Source organism: Eschrichtius robustus, chromosome 9, assembly GCF_028021215.1.
Source record: "Eschrichtius robustus isolate mEscRob2 chromosome 9, mEscRob2.pri, whole genome shotgun sequence".
Taxonomy (NCBI): domain Eukaryota; kingdom Metazoa; phylum Chordata; class Mammalia; order Artiodactyla; family Eschrichtiidae; genus Eschrichtius; species Eschrichtius robustus.
Window position 1 is genome coordinate 17,533,837 of NC_090832.1, and position 25,996 is coordinate 17,559,832.

Genomic DNA, 25,996 nt, shown 5'->3' on the forward strand with positions numbered 1-25,996 from the left:
CCTCCACCAGGACAGCTTCCTGAGGAAATCCTGATGGCTACAGAGAAATGGGTGGCCCAGCCCAAGTATGTAAACAGGAGCAGCATGTTTTGTTCTCTGTCCCTGCACACCCAAGTGGGGTCTCGGCTCCACAGCTCCTTTGGCAGCAGCAGGGCTGAGCAATGGCTCGGATGACTAAGATTTATTAATACAAGTCAAGAATGTGCATGGCTTCACTCAACGGAGGACTGCTTAAGACGGAGGCGGTCTCTCCTAAGCTTTTAGCTTAAGAAAGAATAATCACAATAAATAACAAAAAGACACGCAGTCTTAGGCATGTACCCTAACCAAAGGTCAAAATGCTTTCCAGCCTGGAACTAGTCTACTCAGGTTCATACCCTCCTGGATAGAGATTAAATTCCATAGTCAGGACCAAGCTCCCGGTAACTCCCCTGAACTTATCAAGGTGCCTGGCACGTGGCAGACACTCAGTAAAGTTGACTGAATGAAGAGTTTTCTCTGTGAAGTGAGAAAATCCCTCCCAGTTGGCTATACACTGGTGCATAAGAGTATATACGCACACCAAGAGCACCGCACTAAAAATTGGAAAAGAAAAACAAAGGGAAATAAAACGACTGAGTAGAAAGGATGCTGTCCTACCCCATACCCAGCCCCTTTGCTCACATCAACCCCATCCACTGTATCTCATGTTTGTGCTCGTCCTTAGAAATTCTCCTTGGGACCAGGAGAGTCTCATGGCCAGTGGGGGTCCAACCTCTTCTCAAGATGAAATGGCACCTGGCTTCTGGTAACTCAAAATGTTAAACATAGGACTGATATACATTTTCTCCTATGGTGTCTTAATAATTATGGAATTTTTGTTCATTATACTCCGGTGTAGAACTCCCTTTCTCCACCCTGCCCATCTTTCCTGTCTGCCCATCTTACCAGGCACAGTCACACAAAAAGAAGGGTGCTGCCAGATCCTGATGCTGCCAGACTGAATGGCAAGCCAGCACCTGGCCATCACAGACACCTCCAGTGTAGCAGTGGCTCATAACTCCTTTTAGGAAAGAGATTCATGTATGCACCAGAGTGCAGTGGAAACCAATATGGGCTGTGAAGCCAGAATTCTTGGGTTTATTCTGGCTACACAATAAAGTTACACAGCTACACAGTTACATAGCTCTGTGTGACCCTGGACAAGTACTTAACCTCGCTCAACCCAATCTGTAAAATGGGGTGATAATGAGAGCACCTACATCTCATTTCATCTCACTGGACTGTGCAAAGATTAAAAGAAATAACCTCCCAATAGCATTTAGCACAGTGCCTGTCACGTAATAAGCACTCGATAAATCTCAGCTAGTATTACAAGTACTAAAGATCGAGAATTGTCTAACCAAAGCCCTAGGATGCACCTATCTGTAAAATATTTTATTTTTAGAAACATAACACAGAGGTATTTGAGATTTTTTTGAGCCATTTAATTAAGTCTGGCAATTATTCCCCTACTGAGCTTTTTAAGCACAAAGTTTCATGTAAATATTATTTGGAATCAGATTTTTAAGTACCAGAGACTGCACGTGTAATTTTGTTGTTTATACCAACTAGAGATATCAGCCCAGGAAAAAAGCTCTTCCCCTTATCATCAACAATCATTTGGACAGTGGGATCTGCCTCTTCCATGTGTGGATTCTACCACCATCACAGTGTCCGACGCGGGCGCCTGGTTTTCTCAAGCAGCTGAGAACAGTCCTGTCTGCTCACGTGGGTCACTGAGCGCTGGGAACTCCAGACGAACGACATCCTACAATAGTGACTGTGCAGCTTTTTGTCACTGTGCTTCCGGAGAGGAGCAATGAGGTCAACGTGAAAATATGTCAGCATGGGAAGGGGTAGAGGGAACACTGAAGGTCTTTTCTTAATCGATCAAATTAGAAATTTGAAATTTGGAAATTTCAAGAAAACTGAGCGGACTGATTTGGGCCATAAGTTTAAAAAGTTAGCTGAAGGGACGTCCGTGGTGGCGCAGTGGTTAAGAATCCGCCTGCCAATGCAGGGGACACGGGTTCAAGCCCTGGTCCCGGATGATCCCACATGCCGTGGAGTGACTAAGCCCGTGCGCCACAACTACTGAGCCTGTGCTCTAGAGCCCACGAGCCACAACTACTGAGCCCGTGAGCCACAACTACTGAAGCCTGCGCGCCTAGAGCCCGTGCTCCGCAACAAGACACCGCAATGAGAAGCCCACGCACCGCAACGAAGAGTAGCCCCCCGCCTCGCCGCAACCAGAGAAAGCCCACGCGCAGCAACAAAGACCCAACGCAGCTAAAAATAAATAAACTAAAAAATAAATAAATTTTAAAATGCTGTGAATTCAGAACACAATGATAAAAAATTTATTAAAATAAAAGTTAGCTGAAGAGTGTACCCACACGGAGGCCACTCATCTTCTTTAGCTCCTCCACCCCAGACCCCCCCATCCCTTTCACCTGTGAGCCTCAGGCCTGATGCTAGCCTCCTCCCTTCTCTCATCCGCCCCGCCCCCTGCACCCGAGAATCAGCAGCCCAGGCCCATCGTTTCTCCCAAACACATCTCTCAAATCCATTCCCTCCACGACCTTGGCTCCCTTCCTGTCACCCTAGCCCTTGCTGGATCAAGGCTGCGTCACTGTCACGGTGATGGCTGAGTCCAGCACCTCTGCTCTGCGGTACAGGCCACACTGCCTTCTAGGGGAAGTGAGGATTCTGGTCTACTCAAGAGGACATGGGCACATGATCAAGACTGCCCAAGTGGGTGCCCTTCTGGTCCTAATTAAATTTCCCAAGTGGACATTCTCACGGGAAAGAGCATGTCATGGTAGTCCAGTCTGCTGGTTAGCTTTAAACTCTCCCTGTAAATCAGTTTAATGGCACTGGGTTTATCTGGATTTCCCATCCCCACCCTCACAACCCCGAACAATCTCCTTAGGTGATCAGACAAAACACCTAAGTGTCATCCTCAGTTCTCTGTCCCCCTAACAACCAGTCCAAATTCAGAGGCTCTACCTCTAAGACCTATTCCACGTCTGTCTACTTCTCTCCAGCACCAGCACTACAGCCTGGTCCAAGCCACTGCCACCTCATTATAATGCATTTTCCATAACACTGCCAGCGGTCTTTTAAAAACATAAGTTCATTTAAAAGCTCCAATGGCTTCCAATCGTGCTTAAAATAAAACCTGGGCTACAACTGATGTATTCTGGCCCGACTGTCTCCTTGACCCACTCAGATCTGCAGCAGTCACTAAGCAATAACCTTACCAGCAGTCACTAAGCAATAGCCTTACCAGCAGTCGCTAAGCAATAGCCTTATATGGGCCTTGTCTATGCTACTAAAGTTCGCCAAGTTCATTCTCATCTTGGGACCTTTGCAGCTGATGTTCTCTCTGCCTCGAGAAGTGCTCTCCCCCACGATACTCATTTCCAGCTCCTTCCTCGACCACCCTATTTAAATCTAGCCCCTCGGTAAACTGGATTACTTATTCCATCTTCAAAGAGCTGAGAGTTTTGTATAGAAGAGACTGCAGAAAAATAAATTATATAACATGTGTTTATATCCTGCCTTGTTTCACAGTGAATTTGAGGTGGCAATTAAACGTTAACTGATGAATACTTACACAAGTAAGGAAAGAGCCGTCCTTGGCCCAAACCTACATACCGGTCACGCTTTTACACAGGGTCTAGACATTTTAAGTCAGACACTTAGAGGCGTGCCATCACCTCCCCAAGTCCGGACAAAACCTCCAAGTAAATGAAATTCTTCTTGTGCCTTCTGAAGCTTTGTTCCTCCCGAGTATCCAACACTTTCTCGTGCTTACACCTTCTAACTAACTTCCGGGGCACGGCCGCTTCATTCTGGTAAACATCCCCTCCTCAAAAATTATCTTGGGACTTCCCTGGCGGTCCAGCGGTTGAGACTCCACGCTTCCACTGCAGGGGGCGCAGGTTTGATCCCTGGTTGGGGAACTAAGATCCCACAAAAGATTAAAACAAAAAATTATCTCTTTCTAGCCCCATCTCTTCTTCCACTGAAGCTCCCTTTAACAGAGCCACGTCAGCGAGGGGCAGCAAGATGGAGAAGGTGCTTAAGGAAAGTGAGGATACAGCACTTGAATCCCTAATGAGAAGCGCAGGCATGGGGTGGAGGAGGGGGCGACATCTACACTGTGACCACCCTCCTCAGCGTCTTGGTAGGGAGCGCCTGGGCACCCCCCAGCAGGTCTCAGTAAAAAATTAAAAAGGTAGTAAGAGTTCGATCCAACAAATAAAATGGCTAATAGGCCTCCTAAAGACTGTAAATGTCAAATGAGTGATACAAATAGTGGGTGCTAACGCATATTCAGAGAAGAAAAATACTGTTTTTGCCACATCATGAGATCTACTATAAAAAAACAGTCCAGAGTTGTAAATTATATAACAGTGAAGCATGACAGTCAGGAACTTGCCTGGTCAAAAGGGGACACAGTAAAATACTTGGAGAAGAGTTTTGTAAATCGTAGAATGTGCTGTCTTTTATAATACAAGTATCCCTCGCTTTTCAAAAGTTCGCTTTACACCACTTGACGTTTACGAAAGACCTGCATTAGGCCCTGTTCTTGCTAACTGAAGGAAACCCAAAGAGGATTTCCACTTTTATGAAAAAGGCAAAAAGGGTAATTTGAGATCAGTGTATGTTTTGCAGCGCACACCTCCTTCCCCGGGAACCACACTCAGTCTCTCAGCCTCAAGACCCCATAGCTTTGAACTGGGTCTGATCATCTGTGCTTTACCTCGATTTACAGTTGACCCTTGAACAACACACAACTGAACTGCATACATCCACTTACATGTGGATTCTTTTCAATTAATATAGTACCTGTATTTTTACTTTACAGATCTTTAAATTAACTAAATGTAGGGAAAAGTTTGTGTTCGACGAGAGATCACACTACATGGAATCAAAAGAACTAGGGTCTGAGTCCTGATTCTATCCTGTTTCAGCTTCCTGCCCTTGGGTGAGTCATTTATCAATTCTTTCGTTTTTGAGGCAGAGATAGCAGTATGCAGAGTTTCGTGAATTTTCGATGGGGGTAGGCGGGGGTCAGACCCCCCTACCACAGTGTTGTTCCAAGGTCAACAGATGTACTTTGTGCATCTGTTAGCAAGATGTATCCTAAGGCAACTGCTTCTTCACTTTACGCCATTTCAGCTTATGAAGTCTCAGGAACACTCTACTTTTGGATGGGAGGGTGGGTGATGGCGCCTGGGGTGGGGGATGGAGAGTTGGGGGGAGACCTCTACTAATATTGTATTGACTTCGTGTTTCATTGTTAGCATTCTGCAGTGTTTGCTGCTGTCAAAACTCTTGGGAACAATGCTATCACTCTATCCCTGTGTCAGCAAGCTTGTCAATCACAGACAAGAGCCACCTGTCAGAATTGACCCTCACCTTGACCAGGCACCAACAGAGATCTTCCTTTTGGCCTTGAGTCATTTCCTGCCCCAACTACAGCAATTTCTCGTTTTATATTCTTCTTGAATATTGAATCACAAACTCTAAATGCGCTCAGGGTAGCCAACTTTTGCACCTTTAACTCCCACATTACATTAATGGGGTGTTTGATACACTTTTTTACCCATTGCTGAGCTTGATTCCAAATTGCTGATTCTTCTGTCACTCCTTTAAGGGACTACACTCTGGTCCACGCGCTCACTCCACTGACTTCCCGAGGCCCCTTGGTGAGTCTGTTTCCAAAGGAAGGTGTGGCAGCTGGGGGCCATCTCTGAAAACTTCAGGAGCCCTCTTCCTTTGGGACCATGAATCATCTTCCTTCTCAGTCTCAACTTTAAAATTTTCCTTTTCCTCTGCAAATCAGAAGTTTCTTAATAGGATGTCTGCTGGGCTGTGTAATAGTCTCCAAAGGGAAGTGATGAAGGTTTTGGCTTGAATCACTGAACTAGAGTTGGAAAAGTAATCTATGGTAATGTACTATGGGGAGCAGTCCATTACCAGCAGGATGGGCTACAGATGATGTAGGAAATTTAATTTTCCTAACTATTCATTTTTATTGCACTTTACAAAAACAGTTCTCTGAAAGCATTTATTCTGAACAAATGGTGGGGATTAAAATTAATTTGTTCAGGGGTCTGAACCTTTTAGGATGAATATCCCACAAGATTTTAATTAAAATGTCCAGTAAAGAATCCACAGAGAATAAAACACCTACAAATTATTTCCATTTTCTCCATACCCTCTCTTACTTTCATTCCTAACCCTCAGCAATCCCGCAAGGAGTGGTTTCTGACTCCTCCAATCTTACATCATAGCTAAGATACCTGTGGCATTCTACATTCAAAGACCAGGGGAATAAAATGGTACCAGGAGAAGCCTCAAGCAGAGGTTAATGTTTTCATCTAGAAACCCCTATCACTCCTTTCCTAATATAGTCCTTATGGAATACCATGATTCATCTCCCTCTTACTGGATTTGAAGGATGGAGGGCAGAAAATTCAAAGGGTGGCCCAAGGGTGAAAGAGTACAGCCTGATATTTACCGGCATCACCACCACCATTCCTTGGGGGCCATGTAGCCCCATCCCCCAAAGCCCTTTGCCAGATTCTCTGACCCTCCTCCCACCCCCAGCTTATTTGCCCCACCCTAGAAATCAGTTCAAGAAATCTAGCACCAATGGGACAATCTGTTTTGTCTCCGCACCCTCTCCCAGCTTCTCTTCTGGGTAGTGGTTGAGATGGGGGTGGGGCAGGAGCAAGGAAGTGTTGTCCTCTTTGGAGGATTAGTTCAGTTCTATCACTTCACAACAAAGATGCTAGGCCTTGTAAAGCCTCCATTTCCTTATCATCTCCGCCCATCCTCCCCTCACTTTCGTCTCTTTCTCTCTCTCTCTATAGATATAATACAGAGAGCGAGAAACAGTAATAATAATGGTGAGCAGAAGAGGGAAAAGCTGTAGGCACTGGCCTAAGGGCTTATTTGGGTGAGAAGATGGGATACAATGCGATTTCCCGAGTCCACTTCATTCCTGAGCTCATCAGATGAGAAATGCTGGACCATCACGAAGGAAACACTTTCCTCTACCTTCGTCCCTCTTGTGACTCCCTAGCACTTGGGAGAGGAATAGAGGAGTCAGTCTTCCTCATGCCTGGCGGAACCACCCAAAGCCAATAAGCGTTTGCTGCACAGATGTCTGTGCTGCCCTGGTCAGGTTCTTAACTGAGGCTCACTGTTTACCTATCTTGTCAATTTTCCTTCTCCTCCTGGTCAAGGTATTGGTCCGTGCAAAGTACTAAAACTTTTCCTGGAAAAAGTTCTGCTTTCTTTATACCTTCCTCCTTTTCCCAACAGCTGCTCCCCTGTAGAAAGAAGATAACAAAGCGCCCATCTATATCAGTTTTCTAGGACTGCTGTATTCCAAAGTACCAAAAACTGGGGTGACTTGAAACAGAAATCCATTGTCTCACAGTTCTAGAGGCTAGAAGTCCAAAATCAAGGTTTCAGCAGGGCTACGCTTCCTCTGCAACCTGTAGGGGAATCCTTCCGTGCCTCTTCCGAGCTTGTGGTGGTTTGCCAGCAATCTTTGGCATTCCGTGGCTTAACAGATGCATCACTCTAATCCTCCATTTTCATATAGTTCTGTCTACATGTGTCTTCACATCGTCTTCCCTCTGTGTATGCCTGTGTCTGTGTCCAAATTTCCACTTTGGATTAGGGGCCACTCTAACAACCTCCTTAACTTGATTAAATCTACAAAGATCCTATTTTCAAATACGGCTGCATTCTGAGATTAAGACTGAGGGTGAAGACTTTAAGGGACTTCCCTGGTGGCGCAGTGGATAAGACTCCAAGCTCCCAATGCAGGGGGCCCAGGTTCGATCCCTGGTCAGGGAACTAGACCCCAAATGCATGCCACAACTAAGAGTTCACATGCCACAACTGGGGAGCCTGGGTACAGCAACTAAGGAGCCGGCAAGCCACAACCAAGGAGCCTGCCTGCGGCAACTAAGACCCAGCGCAACCTAATTAATTATTTAGTTAACTTTAAAAAAAGGCTTTAACACATCTTCTTTGGGGGGCTACAATTCAACCCATACCACTACCTCACAGGGTTATAGGGACAATGAAATGAGATAACACATGGAAAGAGCTTAGTACAGTGTTTGACACATAGTATATGATCAATCAGTCAATATCAGCTGCCAACAATACTATTTTTAGTATTACTATTCTCTTTCTGCCCCGTAGTATCTTTGCTAAAATGGCTTTATAAACAAGTCTTGATGGCAGTCACGTTTCAAAGAATATTCCAACTACTGCACAAAAATATAACCTCCAAATTCCTTGAGAAAAAAAAATAATTACAATGGGTGACTAGGTAGCAAACCGTAGAATGTTCTTTGTTCTATCCACCGAGTTCTGAAGCTTCAAGGAAGCGTGGAATGTAGAGCTGCATAGGAATCAATACAGAAGTCCTCCAAAGAACCCACTGACAACTGAATTTCTAAGTTCCTTTAGTTTGCGGAAAAAAATTTTTGATTCTATCCTGCACACTCTCCCTACGTTGCCACAAAGAATATATGCTTATATTTTTTAAATAAAAGTCCCATCAAGGACAATAGATACACAAAGCGTTAGAAAACCATAAGCCAAAGAGCCAATTAATTGACTGCTAATGGTCTAAGAAGTAGTGACTTAAAAATTAAGGAAAAAAGGTGATCGCCTTTAGTTTTAACAGATACTTCAGAGTGTTGGCTCTACCCCTAGTTGTACAGCTGTGACTAACATCACATCCCAGGCACTGCAGCAACACCAGCATGCTTTTCTCTGCACTAATAAAACTTGTTTTGATTTAGATCTTCAGGGGACACCAGAAGGTAGTGTGTCACTACCCCCAGCCCTCATTCATTTTGTTGTCATTTTTCTACCAAAACAACCCTTGGAGCTTCATGAGTCCCTGCTGCCAACTACATTGCGTAATTCAGTACTTACTTATCTTGACCTAACTAGCAAATTCAGGAATTTAAACCAGTCTTGCTTTGGCTTGTTCACTTGGTCTTCGGCTGATCCTTTGGAACCATCTGTAACCTAGCGCCCTTGAGCAACTCTCGTCCCAGATTTTCTTCTTTATATGTAAGGACTTGAAACAGAACACCCTTAGACTTGTCTGCAAGTAAGTCCACAGGCATACAAATGAAAGGTCTGCGTGTCTTTTTAAAAATCTTGACTTTTTAAAAAAAATATGTAAACCTAGTGTCATAAAACCAAACTCTTTTGCAGCTTGCAAAACTTTTTGGCTGACAATAGGAGAGTCTGCTTTTCCCAGTGTTGTGAAAGTGGGCCTTCCTGCTTTCCACAGTAGAAGAACTGGAAGCCATGAGAACAAAAGTCTGGCTTTTCTAGAATTTGTGGCAAGCTGGTAACAATGAGACACCGGACGTTTGTGCTTCTCTCTGCCTCCTTGGAAGAGGTGAGCCTGCAAAGTCTTGGTGTTTGCCACACTGACCCACCCTATAGCATCCAAGACCCCAGGGACCAGGCAGCCTGGGTAGAAAATGGGAAAATCCAGACTAGGGATCACTTTCTGGCTTTACCCCCAAACTCTGCTCAAAAAATAGCAGAGCCCACATCCAGCTGGGTCTGGTCTACTTCGGAGGAACATTTGAAAATACCTGCAAAGATATAACTTCAAAGTTTCACCTCTAATTCACAGATAAAATAGATGAAAACTCAGAAGCCTAGAATTTACAGAAGCCAGAATCAACCAGAAATTGTTGAATTACGGGTATTGAAATATGGGCAGTGAAATGTCAGTGTGTCTGAAAAGGAAACCAGGAACCCTAGATTACTCACCAGGCTAGAGAATTGTCGCTGCCAACAAGGCTGGGTTTCTGGTAGCTATAAGGGCATTAAACCAGTCGATGCATGTGAAGGACACACCATGAAATGTAAGGAATTATATGCCAATGTAAGTATTATCATCTAATCTCTAGAGCAGCACTTCTTAAGAGTAAGGGATGTGACCTGCTGAAAATCTCTTGATGTCTAAGGAGTGTATTAGTTGTACTTGCCTCCCCTCCGGTTTCTATGGAAGCTCTTCCACCATGGAAGATACCCGGCTTTCTAAAGACACGAGCTCTGGAATGTGCAGTCTTTCAGTGATGTGACAAGCGGAAGAGTCCTTTGATATAGAATGTGGAGGTTACCAGCTGACATTCCGGTCTCTTGAAACAGTACATAGTTCTCTGCTAGTGCTAAAGTTACATCGTGTGGATTTCAGTGTATCTTTCATGTACCTTTTATGAATCATTTGACACCTATTTACTTTAATGCTCATCGCACAGCCTCAGTTTCATAATATCCTAATCAGGGCAAATCATTACCATGCACCAGTGTTATGAGGGGCGTTCATTAAGTCACCACCTGGGCACCACATGTTACGTAACTAGAAGCAAAATGCTGCAGAGGCATTAATGACCTTTCCCCAGTAGACTATGTCCTAAGGCTACACTTTTGTGGAACGTTTTCAATAAAACTGTATCTCATGATAAAATATGCTTTAAAAATGAAATGTCTTATCTTTCCAGCATCCAGTGTTCGTCTTTACAGACTTTCCCAAAGTTTCAAATTCCTTCATGTTTTCTATAGATGCATAGTGAAGTTACCCCCAAATTAAAATGTATATAAGTGGCATACTGCATAATAATAATAATTAATAATAATAATAATCTTTCTCAAACCACAAGCAATCCCATTTTCTATCACGTTCACACTAACATGTGTTTGCAGGTTGCTTTGGGCTCTGGTGGGGACACTACCGTATGACGCTTTTATAACTTCTTGATTGGAGACGGAAGATTCCTAATTAAGATGCAAAAATACAGAATGAATGTTTAGCAATCCTGACAAAAAACATTGGTTAATTCAATAAAACCCTGGGAAAATATTTCACAAAAAAGTTCAAGATAATGAAAGTAGATTTAGTACATCTACATGAGCCCAGCGTTCAAAAAATAAAATCATTAGTTAAGTGGATGCTTTCAATATTTTACATGTTTCTAAGAAGTCAACTATTAAAAAGATCTCATATTATTGTGCTACTTAGTCACAAGAGAACTGCAAATAGCAATCTGGACACCATTTAAACAGAAAATATGTTTTCATTACAAATACCTTCTTGCCTCCAGAAAACCCTGCCTATTCACAAGTTTCATACATTGTCTCTCTTGAGTATACAGATCATTTTTAACACCCGTTTCCTAACATGAAACCTGAAGATTAATACTCTGAAGAGATTTATGCATTTGTTTTTAAATTGTGTATTCTAAAAAGGACATGTGACATACATTAAATCAATAGTTAATATCAATCCTAAATTGAACATGTGGAATCAGATCATCACTCCATTTGAAGATGAGAATGAAGGGAAATTAATTCATATTCCAACTAAAGGAGATTTAACCGTTAACAGCTAATAATAACGAACATTTATGATCTGCTTACCATATGCCATGCACAGTTCTAGTGATTTAATTAACCCAAACCCAAATAATGTGAGTGGCTATCATTCTCATTTTACTGATGAGGAAACCAAGACATAGAATGGTTAAGGAACTCACCCAGGTCACAGGTCCACTACATGCTGAAGCCAGGATTTGAAGCCACTCTGAACTGCTTCCTTTGCTCTTAACTCCCTCACAAAATAACCTATCAGTTTTCTAAGAGGTGTTTAATCAATTTTTTCATTTTTAAATGTTCTCATTCTGTTACCCTTCTCTTGATTAAAACAACAAAAAAATTTAATTATTATTTTCTTATTAAGACTTCATTTTTTTAGCAGCTTAAGACTGACAGCAAAGTTGAAGGGAAGGTACAGAGATTTTCAATATATCTCCTACCCTCAAACAGGCATAGCCTCCCTCATTATCAATATCCCCCACTGTCATTTTGTGACTTACAGGAGACAGATACTTGGTCTTCTTCCCAGCCCTGGTACAGGGCTCCCAACCCTTGGAATTTGGAGTGATAGGAGCATCTTTTGTCACTCATTAGGAATCCCTTCAGAGCACATCTGAGTTTATGCTAATGAGGCACATAGGCTGGGGCTCCTAGATAGCCTCAGGATGGAGCTGGTCACCAGGAAGACCAAGTAATTAGAGGGTAAGAACTTTCAGTCTCACCCCACCTTTACCCCCCAACCTCCTTGAAGGGAAGAGGGGCTGGAGATTGAGTTCAGTTACCAAAGGCCAATGATGTAATCAAGCATGCCTACATAATGAAGCCTCCATAAAAACCTAAAAGGACGGAGTTCAGAGAGCTTCTGGATTGGTGACCACGTGAAGATTCAGGGAGAGTGGTGCCCCAGAGAGTAGGGAAGCTCCTCGCCCCTTCCCACCTACCTCTCCCTAAGCAACTCTTCCATCTGGCTGTTCCTGAGTTATATCCCTTCATAACAAACCAGTAATCTAGTAAGTAAACTGGTTAGTCTAACAAGTAAATTGGTTTCCTGAGTTCTGTGAGCTGATCTAGCAAATTAATGGAACCCTAGGGGGGATGCAGGAACCTCCAATTTATAGCCAGTCGTTCAGAAGCACAAATAACAATCTGGACTTGCGATTGGCAACTGAAATAGGGACAGTCTTTGGGACTGAGCCCCTAACCTGTGGGATCTGACACTAGTAGATAGTGTCAGACATGAATTAAATTTGTGGGAAACTCCGTCAGTGTCCACTGAGAATTTGAGAATCGCTGGGTGGTGTTGAAATAAACCCATCGTACTCATTAGAGTGGGACCTTTGTTACAGCTGATGAACATACAGTGTCACATCATAATCACCCCAAATCCAAAGTTTGCATTACAGTTCACTCTTGGTGTTGTACATCCATCTATCCATCATTATAAAAATCCCCTGTGCTCCACCTATTTATCCCTCCCTCCCTCCAACCCCTGATCTTTTCACTGTATCCGCAGTTTTGCCTTTTCCAAAACGTCATATAGTCAGAATAAAAAACTTTTCAGGTGGGCTTCTTTCACTTAGTAATATACATTTAGGGTTCTTCCACATCTATTGATGGCTTGATGGTTCATTTCTTTTTAGCACTAAATAATATTCCACCACACTTTATTTGTCCATTCATCTCCTGAAGGACCTCTTGGTTGCTTCCACATTTTGGCAATTATGAATAAAGCTGCTATAAACAGCTGTGTGCAGGGTTTTGTGAGGACATTAAGTTTTCACCTTCTGCGGGCAAATACCAAGGAGTGCAACTGCTGGACTGGATGGTAAAAATATGGCTTAGTTTTGTAAGAGAACGCCAAACTGTCTTCCAAAGTGGCTGTACCCTTTTTCATTCTCACCAGCAATAAACAAGCGTTCCTGTTGCTCCACATCCTCTTCAGCATTTGGTGTTGTCAGTGTTCCAGATTTTGGCCATTGTTACAGGTGTGTAGGGGTATCTCGTTGTTTTGTTAAAAAAACAAAATTTTTTTTTAACCCTGTGCATATCCAAAACAAGGACATCTGTAAAATTGTTAATGGTTTACCTTTAAGTGTGGCCTTTAAAATCCTCTGAAAATGGATGTAAGCCTATAGCGAAGATACTTATTCTTAAACTAGAATATTCCTTTCTTCTTTAAAACAAATAACTTAATATTGAAACACTCTTTTTTTTTTTAACTGTAATGCTTTTTTACTGCTTTTTTTTTTTTTTTTTTTTTTTTATGGCTGTGTTGGGTCTTCGTTTCTGTGCGAGGGCCTTCTCTAGTTGCGGCGAGCAGGGGCCACTCTTCATCGTGGTGCACGGGCCTCTCACTATCGCGGCCTCTCTTGTTGCGGAGCACAGGCTCCAGACGCGCAGGCTCAGTAATTGTGGCTCATGGGCCCAGTTGCTCCGCGGCATGTGGGATCTTCCCAGACCAGGGCTCGAACCCGTGTCCCCTTCATTGGCAGGCAGATTCTCAACCACTGCGCCACCAGGGAAGCCCTGAAACACTCTATTTTTAAGAGCGCCCAAACAAGCATAAAAACATTTTTTAGCTCTAGTGTGAAAAATGTATCGGTTGACAGCAAGTCTTAGGCAAAAGTACTCAAGTCCCCAAAACTAACTAGGATAAATTTTTAAAGTAACTAGGGCTCAGGATACATACTAAAATTTTTTTATTCTGCCCTTCAATGATACCTTTAGTTAAAATTACAATTATATGCATTTCTTTTTCTTTCCCTTGTAATTCCACTTTTAATTCCGCATGCCAGGACAGAAAATGAAGCCACAGCCACAACCAGGCACAGAGTGATGTGCAGACACACTGGACCTTCCTCACTCACTACTTGCTGTAAAACCAAACAATGGATGAAGCAACAAAATCAACCATGAATCAAATCTACGTCATAGACACCAAGGAGAGCCGCGAAGTATCTCTATGGACACATGGAACAAGTCTACAGAGCAGTCATTATAAACTCAAACGTATTCACGTTTTTACCAATCAGCTTAGAAAGGTGAAAGACAATAGGAGATCTCTTCAGAAAAGAAAAAATTAGGGATTACAGAGAGGAAAAACTATCTTATTATCAAGCTTTTGTCTTCCAAGTCTCTGATACTCTAAGGCCTGGGTCTCCAATCTCCATGCCGGAGTCGTCTCTATTACACGGCTTGACAAGAAAGAAAAAATACAAGCTAGGTTATCTCTATGAGGCATCTCAACTCATAGAGAATTCATGCTAACCCGTGAAACATCTTATGGAACAAAAGGTGGGACACTAGACAGCTGCCTAGGAGCAAAGCTAATGAGGAACAGACCCACAAATTTCAGGTCTCATTACCAAATTAAATTAATAAATAAATGAGCATACCATCTGAGAAAGGACAAATCCAGGTCTTCATAAAAATACATTTTATCTCAAACTTAGTCGGAAGGTTTGGTTAATTCCTTTAGTCTTAGTCTATACTCACTGGTATTAAAGAGTACAGTTAATTCTTAGTCTTAGCCTCTATCCATCTAAATTCATTATTTTGAGATCAATTTTATTTCTACCCTAAGCAAAGAATGTGTGTAAACCATGGGTAAGCACATTATATATCACAGTGGGATTATGATGGTGAAGTCTGAAGCATAAAGTACTCTTAAAAAGAATACATTAAGTAAACTGCTAGTTATAGGTTTTTCTCTTATGTCCTTTGTAAAACTGAGCTACAGATTTGCTTATGGATCAATATGCCCAACTGAATATATCCCTCTATTTCACTGTTCTCTAGAATTAGCTTTTTTTTTTTTTTTAAACTTTTGTCTGCGATGGGTCTTAGTTGTGGCATGCGGTACCTTTCATCCCTGCGCGTGGGCGTAGTTGTCCCGCGCGGCATGTGGAATCTTAGTTCCTCGACCAAGGATCAAACCCACGTCCCCTGCATTGGAAGGCAGATTCTTAACCACTGCACCACCAGGGAAGTCCCTAGAAGTAGCTTTTAAAAGATGGTATTAAACATCATTTAGCTATAGCATTGTGTGTATATTGTTATAAATAATAATTCCCCTCTTTAAGGAACCAAATCATTTACTCCAGTATAGAGAGACAGGTAAGTAGATATGTGTACACATAGATGTGTCAAGATAGATACTTCTTCTTTAGAATGAAAAAAAAAAAAAAAATCACAACACTACAACATGTCTAAAAATCTCTTGCATTAACCCAGCCTACTCTTGAGCTTAAAAGAATTTATCAAAAGTAAATTACCATGAGCAATCCTTGACTCCTTACAGAGTAAAATATGGGGACTAATAGAAGCCAGGTGACAGATAAACTGGTATGTTTCATAAACATTTAATCCAAGCTCTCATCTTCTCTTGCCTGGATCACTGAAGTAGTCTTCTTCCAAATTCATCACCAACTCATCACCCGCAAAAGTCACTTTTCGAAAAAGTGATCATGACACATGTCAGCTTAAAATCCTGCAATGGCTTCTCACTGAAGCCTACAGAATGATTCCAGCTACTTCAGCACTCAGGACCTGGCACCCACCTCAGTGCTCTCTGCTCTCCCATCTTTCTTTCCCTTGGCTCTGCCCAGAAGGCCCTTCCTCTCTTCTTTCCTCCTTAGCCCTCACTGGGAAACACCTCTCAGGTAAAGCCTACTCACTGCCAGGGCCCAAACTGAAAGGCATTTCTGGGACAGGGCTTCCTGCGCCAGCACCACCGCCAACCCTCCCCAACTCTGTGCTCTTTGGGGCGATCTGCACACTACACCGCAGGACTGGGTATTTAGGGGAGGGACAGTGGATGCTGTTTTTCCTACAGAACTACTGTCTTTCTGGAAGTCAGGGGCATGTGCGGCTAGTACTTAGCTCAATAGCTGAAGCAAAAAAGATTGACAGTCAATAGATGTCTCGATAGAGATGTGAAAGAATGAACTATAAAACTGCAACTAGGAGTTAATTTCCAGGAAATAACACATGATCCAAATCCCAGCTCCTGTTTACTGTCTGTGTGATTCAGGACATGCACGTTTACCTCTCCACTGTAAAATGGGGACAATAATGCTCACTGGTCACAGTGAGAGGACCGATTAAGGTAAGTTTGCGATGGGCCCCCGCACAGCACCAGGACTCAGCCCCTGTGAGCACTGCCTTCCCCTCCCCACGTTGCTGCACTCTATCATTGGAAGTTGAGAGTCAGCGATGGTGAACAAGGATGCAGAACAAGCCAGGTGGAAGAGGGAAGGGTTACAGGGTAGAGAGCGGCAAATGAAAGCAGGATGCGGGAGGACGGGGAGCATGAACTGTCACTTTAGTGCAGAGGCCTTTTTTTTGGCTGCGCCTTAGGGCATGTTACGGTATCTTAGTTCCCCGACGGCCAGACAGCCAAACCCGTGCCCCCTGCATTGTGAGCACGGCGTCTTAACCACTGGACAGCCAGGGAAGTCCCAGAGCCTCTTCTGACAGCAAATTAAGGACCCCAGCCAGAACCGTAAGACTTAACTTTGGCAAAGAAGTGAAAATCGGGAGGTCTGAGTTCTGGTTCCTACGCTGCTGCCTCAAGCCCTTCCGTCCCTCCTCTCTAAATGAGGGAGTTGAGGACTCACTTCCAAGGTCTCTTCAGTCAGTGTCTTCCGCTACATCACCCTGCAATTTCTCTACTTATATAAAAGCCATAGGCTTTCAGCTGGCTACCAGGGACAAAAAAATCAAGATGAAGTCAGAATATTGGAAACTGGGGCTGACTCTCAGATTCCAAGACCTAAAAAATTAAGTCATTAGCTGAAGGGCTTACCTAAGACACCACCCAGAGAATATGTAAATTACACACTGGTCTGTACAAAGGAGTTTGCATTTTAAAAGCCCTCTAGGGATCTCACTGACACCTCCCCTCCCCTACACTTTGCCCAAAAATACAGAGCAAAAGGAGGGTCTTTTAAGGAAGAGGATTTCAGTAAACAGCAAGACAGAATGAACCTAGCTGATAAACTTAAACAGAATGAACCTAGCCGATAACTTAACCTAAAGATAAACTTAACAGATAAACCTACTACATTCTTTTCTGTAGCCTGAATAGGAATTAAGAGTAGGGGAAGGTCCTCCAAGTAGAGTTTGTCTACACAATGGATATTTTCTAAGCATTGCTAGGAAATGGGTGTAAATTGTAGGAACACAGCAGGGAAATGTAAGGTTTGGGGGAGGTGCATCTTGCAGGATCCTGCAAACAATAGTCACTCACTAACTCCCTTCCTCTCCCTTCCCAGTGAGAACAAGTAGCTTTAAAGGCCTGATTCTGCGTTTAAGAAGTCCTCGCATTCTGGAGGAAAAATTTATGAACCATCACAAGTTACCAAATGGATACTTGGGGCTGAAAACATGATCTACCTCATCTGATAACCTCAGCAACTCCTACTCTTAAAAAAAACCTACTCTCCCCCACCCCAAAAAAAGAAATGCTTTGTCTGCAACCAGGGAGTAAAGATAAAAGAGTAGAATTCCCTATATAGGATTCTAACTTGTTCTGCACTTCTCAACAGAAGTCTAAGCATGTCATCGTGAAAGGTGACAGGCTTTGAAAACCCAGGCAGACCACACGTTGCCGAGTTAGAGAACAGAATAGCGTATTTCGCAAGAAGGCCACGGTTTAATTGCTCAGGGTTTACAAACATTTTGCAATTTGCCATTACATTTTCAGTGGAAGTGCCAGGATTTAAGTATGCATGACGCCAACTGTCCAAGTGGTAGCTTTGGCACAAGCAGAATTTATTGAAGTCTTCATAAATGCGCCCCATTATAGGCGGGGCATGAGTCTTTACAGAACTGTATTTTGAAGTGGCTCCTGCGTTTAAGAGTACATACTTTTTTCCTTTTTCACTCAATAAAAGCATATTCTCAGCACCCAGTAAGTCCCAAGCCCTGCAGGTAGAAGAATGAGTGAGATACAGACCATGCCCTCCAGGCCCTCACATCAATAGTTTGTAAACTCATTTTCTCTTAACTCTCTATTTACATATTCACTTGTTAGCATTTTATTCATTCCAACACACTCAAACATTTTCATGCCATAAGTTATACTATTACTTCTCTAAATAAGCGTTTTGTTAGCAATTATATAAAAGCAACTGATTGGTGCTGAACTGGGCAGGACTGAATTAATTTAAATGTAAAATGTGTCCCAATGAATTCAAACAACCATCCTGTATTTACCGAGATCAATGCCTCTGGGGCAACACTCTCCCCCCTCCCCGGGTTAGAACCAACAAAATCCAAGGGGGAAGGGGTGCCGAGGGCTTCTCGCTGTACTGCACCTTCGGGAAAGAGGGGCTGTGCTCATTCATTTAGAAAAAGTTTTAACCTAATAAGCTTTGAAGTTTACATTTTTACACTAAGAAGAATCTAAGAAATAAAGTAGCAACTGTGCCTGAAATCTGCTAAGTATGATGTCTGGATGTATAATTCCCCTACTACCTCTACTCTCCTAATCTTCCAAATAGCATTTGCCTAAAATGACTGGATGTCATTACATTTCTACCAAGTTGATCTGGGATAGTTAACTACGCAGCGTCACGGCATCAGGCTCCCGACTGGTGGAGGTCAGAGAACTGGGGTGCAGCCTGACATTGCCACTAACAATGTATATGTGCCAGGGATCAAGTCACTTCAACCTGTCTAGGCTGACAGATGATTGCAAAATGCCGTATTTTAAATACAAAATGAAGGAAATGGTGTCTTTTATCCCCGTAAGAACAGAGAAAGTCAGCTGTCAGTTTCGTGTCTTGATACATTCTTCCGAAGATATAGTTTCTTATAAACACTTGGAGGGCAGCTTTCTAAAAGCAGAATAAAGATCCTTTTCCCCTGGTGACTTCTTACAGGCACGTACAAAGGACAGCAGGTAATCTATGTCCTCTTTGTCTACTTTTTCACTAACGAACAATCTTGATGCCCAAGACTTAAAGCAAAATAAGACCTTATAAAAGATGGGAAAACACGGGTGAACACTACCTGTTTGGGACAATCTTTACTGTCTTTCAGCCTCACACTGAACTATTAGCTCTGTAAGAAGCACATATTTTCTTTTCTCCTGCATCTGCCTTTTGAATAACAGGTTTGGGCTTCTTGAGCCCCACCCCATCTTCTAACTCAGCCAAAGAACACCCTGCTACAACTGACCCAACAGCGCTGGAATCTGCCAGGGAAGGGAAAGCAAATCTTCAGAAAGTGGTCCATGCCACCCCGGGCCCCAAACGACCCTGAGCCCACACTTCAGTTCAAGTGAGCATCTCTAACCCTTCCCTCCCCAGCCCATACCCTAGTAAGGGATGCAATGTGATGTCATCAAGCCCATTTTCTCAGTGCCTGAAAGTTTACAGAGTGAGACCTGAGCAAGAAATAACAAGATAAGCTTCCCGGCTTGATAAACTTAAAAAACAATCTATCAATCACCACAACTTTTATATATGTTCATCGGGTTTTCTGGAATTTCACTGAAGGCCCATATTCATAAGTAATGTTCAGAAAATGCAAAAAGCGTTAACTTAAAATTTTTTTAAATATGTATTTTTTGAACATTGGAGAGTCCTTCTGAGATGGCCCACACTCTATCGAGTGTGTATCTCCCCGAATAAATCTGCTTTCAAAAAATAAATTAATTAAAATAAAATATCGGAGAGTGAGACGAGCAGATGATAGAAATCTTTGACCAACCTTCCCTGGCTCTCTATACAGGAATAATCATACATACCAAAGGACACCTGAAAATGGAATAACTGGGACTTTAGGATGTCTGGAAAGTTGAGACACAAGATCATTTGCAAGAACAAGCAGTAGAAAGAGAGCTATTATTTATTAAGCACCTACTATGTATCAGTATGGAGCGCTAGCTATATATCAGCTTAGCTAAATCTCAGAAAACCTAAGAAGCCAATCTTTGCTTCACTTTTCAGGTGATGAAATAGAAGGTCAGTGGAGTTGGGTACCTTGGCCAAGATCATGCAGTCAGTCAATGGGAGGGCTGGGATTTGAATCCAGGCTAACTCACTCCAAAGTCCAAGAGCTTAATTACGGTGCTAAAAACGGTTTCATCATTACCAAAGAAGAGTTTGCTATAAACTACACCTCCTCCAATTAAAAAAAAAAAAAAAAAAAACAAACTCCAAGTAAAACTAGAGCCTCTTCCAACGATCTACACAACTCCCAATTCCGAACCTTTCCGTTGAAATTGACTTTTTCATGTGTGGAGCAAGATGTCTGACTGCAAGAAGCCCACCCATCTGATTCCAGTCTACCTGCCTACCTATAGCTCCACCAAAGCAAATCTACTCATTCCTCAAGGCACTGAACCCTGAACAAGTTAAACCTTCATCCTCCATGCCTAAAAACTATTTTTCAGAAATTATGCCAAACCCATGGGCGGGTTTAGTTACTGGACATTTCAAAATGCATGACAATACAGATTTAGAAGAATAAGTCTTATTGTTTTTAGTCCCAAACACATAACAACAAATATCCTGTAATTCTACAAGCTGAAAAACTGCAAACAAAGTAAACTTTCTGTGGTTCTGAGTAAGGAGATAATTGTTTTCCTCTCCTGGTCAGACAACACATGGTGAAGAGATAAACATCAGTAACATCAGCCTCTTCCCAAATCCGACTGGGGAAGCATATCAGCCAAACAGTATTTATTTACATCTATTCTTTGAAGGACTCTGTCTTTTGCCACACCAACTTCTCAGCAGGTGTCCCAGATTAAACTGTGGAATATCATACCCGATTGTTTAAAAAATATATCTTTGATGTGATCTGTGGCTGGTTATCTTTTTAATTAGGGTTTGAAATCCTAAACCGTGTGTATTTAACCCCCTAAGAGCTAGAGCCGGAAAAGGACGACCCCGAGGGGTGGGCTTGTCGAGTCCGCGAGCGCGAAGGGAGCGCCGGGGCGCCGGGGGGCTGCGTGCTCCCGGGTCCCGCGACCCGCCCTCCCCGCGCCTCCGCTTCTCCAGGTAACTCACCAGGATGCCCATCACGTCGGTCCAGAGCCGGGAGAACGCCTCGGACAGACCAGCGCCCGCCTCAGGCTCCGGCGCGGGGTCGGCTTCGGGCTCGAGCGCCGCGCCGGCGGCTCCCGCGTCCTCCTCCATGGCCGGGTCCCCGGGGCGCCCTGGCCCCGCAGCCCCGCGCGCCCGGTCCCCGGCGCCGGTCCCCGCCCGCCGCGTCACCACCGAGCCGCGCCTCCGCGCCGCATCCCCCACGGCCCCGGCCTCCGACCCGGCGGGGGCCCCCGGCAGGCGCCCGCACCTCGGCTCTCGGTGGCGACGGGCCGCGCGGCTGACAGGTCCAGAAACTTTCCCGGCTCGGCTCGGCTCGGCTCGGCTCGGCTCGGCAGCCCGGTAGCAGGAGGCAAAGTTCGCACCACCGAGTTTTACGGCGGGGAATTCTGGCAGCCCAGAAGCAATGCAACCCGTGCAAAGGCGTCTCTTCCTGTGACGGGGACAGACTAACTAGGCACGAGACTCATTTCTTCCAGCAAGTCTGGGCAGGGCCCCGGGGGGTGACCGCGGCGCCTCTGGAACTTGGAGGGTACTTCCCGGGCCCCCTCTCTTCAAAATGAGCTCTTCCAGCTCCACATGACTCTCTCCCCTTGATGCTAAAGAAAGCGTTTAGCAACAAAAGGTGCTCTGATGTCAGGCTCTTTGCATGGAAATGAGCCACAGACAGGAGAACAAATCGCCTGTTGAAAGAGCGGCCGCGCTGCTCTCTCCCGCCTGCACAAGTTTCCAATCACGCTATTCACTGAAACAGTTTTGGTCACAGAAACTCGAGAAAGTTAATCTTTAAGCTGCTCCTGCCGAAGGAGTTCCCAAATAGTGTAGTTACCCCGCACACCTCGCCCCTCCTGAAGTCAAGCGACCTCAGGAATTACAGCTCTGCCTCTGGCAGCCGAGACTTGGAAAAACAAGTGTGAAAGCTTGGGCACGAGCCATTGTTTGTATCTTGTTTACTACAAGGGGGGACATTTTGGTTCCTGGGCGCCCACAATGCCATGCATTGCTAGGGGTGGCAGCTATTTAGGGGGAATGCGCTTTGGGTTTTAATGGTTCCTTTACAGTAAGGGCATAGGGAAGGGCCTTTTTCAAAAGGAAATGTTATGGATGTAGCCATTAAGCCAACACACCTGGGGCCCCGTGTGTGTTTTTCTAAGGACAAGATCCATGACGGATTTATTTTATGAGGGAAATAGCCCTGTAGAGGCATTTCTCCTTTTGTGATTGTTTCTTTAAAAACCACTCAGAATTCTCCCTGGGAGATGACAGTCCACGTCACATCGGATCTGGTGATTGATCACTTTGTGAAACAGTTCAGAAACTACAATGAATTGCCCCTATGTTAAAGGACTGAGTGGCACAAAAACCCAGGTGAGGTGCCCCAGGGAGAGAGCCCTTGCTTGTTTTAGAGGGCTCTGGCTGTTGTTGTTGTTTTTTCCTTCTGAGCCCACGTGAAAGGAGGGGTACAAGATCACGTCCCTCGAAATTCCCCTCCTAAAGCATTAATTACGGGATCCAAAGGATGAATAGCCCTTAGAGGAAAGTTCAAAATTGAAAAAAATTGGAAAAAAAAAAACTTTTCCAAAGGTAATTAAATTTATACGCATAATCCCCGATGACAAAGAAAAAGAAAGCAAAAGTTTCCCCTTGATAGTGAGGAGGCATTGTGTTGAAGTGGAGTGCTGGGTACAGAGTCAGTATGAGCAGGCCCAGTGCTTTTCCCTGGGCTGATGCTGGAGTTAGGTCAGGTGCGTGTTCTAAGATGCTGGGAATCCAAATAAATTCATTAAAGCATTGGTGGGCTTTATTATTATTACTATTATTATTACATCTATAAAGACATGAAAATAAGTGAATGATAGGAAAAGGTAAAATAACCATTGAGTTGATTTTATGTATATTTAAGAATTTCAATGTATTAGCCATGTGGTACCTTACTCAATTCAAGAAAATACAAAGGAGGGACTTCCCAGGTGGTCCAGTGGGTAAGACTCTGCGCTCCCAATGCAGGGGGCCGGGGTTCGATCCCCGGTGGGGGAACTAGATCCCACATGCATGCTGCAACAAAGAAGTCTGCGTGCCGCCACAATTAAGACCCAGCGCAACCTAAATAAATAAATAAATATTTAAAAAAAGGAAAAAGAAAATACAAAGGACAGTGCTGCTTCTACTGGGGGCGGCTAGTTTTCTGCATCAACACCTTCTGGCAAGTGACTGAGCATGAAGCCAAATAAGCAGGATGGTCGGGGCAGGACTCTCCAGCACCAATCGTGAGTCTTTCTTCTAGACTCATCAGATCACCTAAGGGCAAAGCATTTAACTTTCCTGTGCTGCAGTCTTCCCATCCTAGAGGAGGCAAGGCCACACGAATTGCCATGTACCTCCTCAGAGGTGATATTATATTTCAGAGTCATCTAAAGATAGGTACCATTTTGCAACAATACAAACACACATATCAATATAGCTAAATCTTAGCCAGCATTTTGGTACTTAGAGAATCAAGCTACCCTAGATATTTAAGCTCCTTGTCCTGGCATTCCCTAATAAATGGATAAGAAAATAAGTAATACATTTGAGGGGGAATGTTGGTACCTACAATTTTGCTGTCTGTACATAAATATGAAATTTTGAGCATTTTTCTACTTGTAGTACGTAATAATTTTTTTGACCATCTGAAAAATGAAGCTGAACCTTTTCACTTATCAGCTTCATGATGCTTCTACTCAAAATGCGTCTGATTACTTCTCCCAAATTGAGTGTTTTCTCCTTTGGTTAACGTCAATCTTCCAAAAATTCCTTCAGGGGCTTTTTAACAAAATATAAAGAATAATTAGCAACATCACAATCATCATCAAACTATTTCAGAGTCCCACAGGGTACTGTTTACAAAGAGCTTTTTGTAATAGAATTATATCCCGTGAGGGCGGGACAGGGCCTTGAAGGTGATCTGGATCAAATCCCTCATTTTCAGGATGAAGAAATGGGCTCCGGAGAACCTGAATGATCACTCCAAGTGGACACAACTATATTGAGCAGAATCAAAGTCAGATGACTTGATTACTTTTAAAAGTTCTTTCGTCTATGCTGTAATTTATTTGATTCCCACAAAGCTCTGTAAGGTGGGCAAGTGTAGATGTGCCATTAAAGACATGTATAGGGAAAGTATACACATAGGAATCCTGCTTTCTCCTTTTCTCTTTCCATCAGGGCTCTCCCTCATCCAGCTCTGTGGAATTGTTATGATGTTGGTAAGTGAATTCCAAGGACAGAAAGGGATCTAGAAGAGAATTTTCTAGACACCTAGCAGAGACCCAAAAGTTGACTGAAATCAATTCTGTGGGTTCTGATAAACATTTATTGCAATGAACTATCAGAATGCAGTCAATGAAAGTAAATATTGGAAATGCACCTATCTCAATAAGTGTTACTTCTTGGAAAATTAGTGTCAGTCATACAGCTGCACCTATATGCGTGCAACACGTAAGTACATACATACACACATACACATATAAATGCAAATACTGGATTGCTTTGTAAAAAATTGTTTCTTACTATGTGGCAGGATTACAAGTTTAAAAGCCACTAGTCTAGAAGCTGCAGGGTGTTGCCTGCAGTCTACTTAGGACATCATTTTGACATAAGAAAAGTAAAAAAATCTATTGCCTGGCAGTAAAGGTAGAGTTTGGCAGTAACACAAATATAATGGGTTCAGGACAGAGCCCAGTTTGAATTTTCACTCAGGTTTCTATAAGACATTGGGCAAGTTATTTATCTCATCTGTAAAGTGGGATAGTTCATCTCCTTAATACAGTTGCTATGAGGTTGTGTGTGAAAATGCAGGCAGCAATTCTCTATGTATTAGAACCTTTTCCCCCCTTTCCCGCCCCCTATTCACTCATACCACAAGGTGATATCTATAAAATTTCCCTGTTCATACCTGTCTCTTGGGTCACATAAAGGAGTTAATTCCTAGCCCTGGAACGTGGCTGCTGAGTGGAAGGGCTGGGAGGTTACCTCTGGCAAGGCGGAGTCATAAGGGCTATTCAGTTTGAAAGGAAAGGTATTAATAACAGTAATATCGATGTTATTTATTGAAAATCAGCCCTATGTCAGGCACTGTGTTTGATGTATAAAAATATTTTATTTAAACTTTAAATAGAATTTATGACTTCTCACTACGATCCAACCCTCCCACCCCGGCTCACTTCCCATTTCAGTACTCTGTTACATCCATCCATTGGTTCAAGCTACCAACCTCAGAGACATGCTTGAATCCTTCCCACACCTCACCATCACTCCCATCTAACCATGGACAAGCCCCGTGGATCCTACTTCCTAAATATGTGTCAAGTTCATCCACTTCTCTCCGTCTCCACTACCACGCACCACCTTAGTCCATACTAGCTCCATCTTTTACAATATTTTATCTAGATCAGTGCTTCTCAAAGTGTGGACTCAAGAACAGAAGC

The 25,996-nt window shown here is 43.3% G+C and overlaps 1 protein-coding gene across 3 annotated transcripts in view; it reads right to left on the reverse strand.

Annotated features, from left to right (window-relative positions):
* Positions 1 to 25,996, reverse strand: part of SASH1 (SAM and SH3 domain containing 1) — a 695,913-nt gene that overhangs the window by 167,182 nt on the left and 502,735 nt on the right. Inside the window, exon 1 of one of the 3 annotated variants that reach the window (XM_068550746.1) lies at positions 21,495 to 21,623. The exons of the other annotated variants lie outside the window; for them this stretch is intronic. Coding sequence (XP_068406847.1) covers positions 21,495 to 21,623 — 129 coding nt within the window. Of the gene's footprint in view, positions 1 to 21,494; positions 21,624 to 25,996 lie in introns of those variants that run through there. 3 annotated transcript variants of the gene reach the window in all.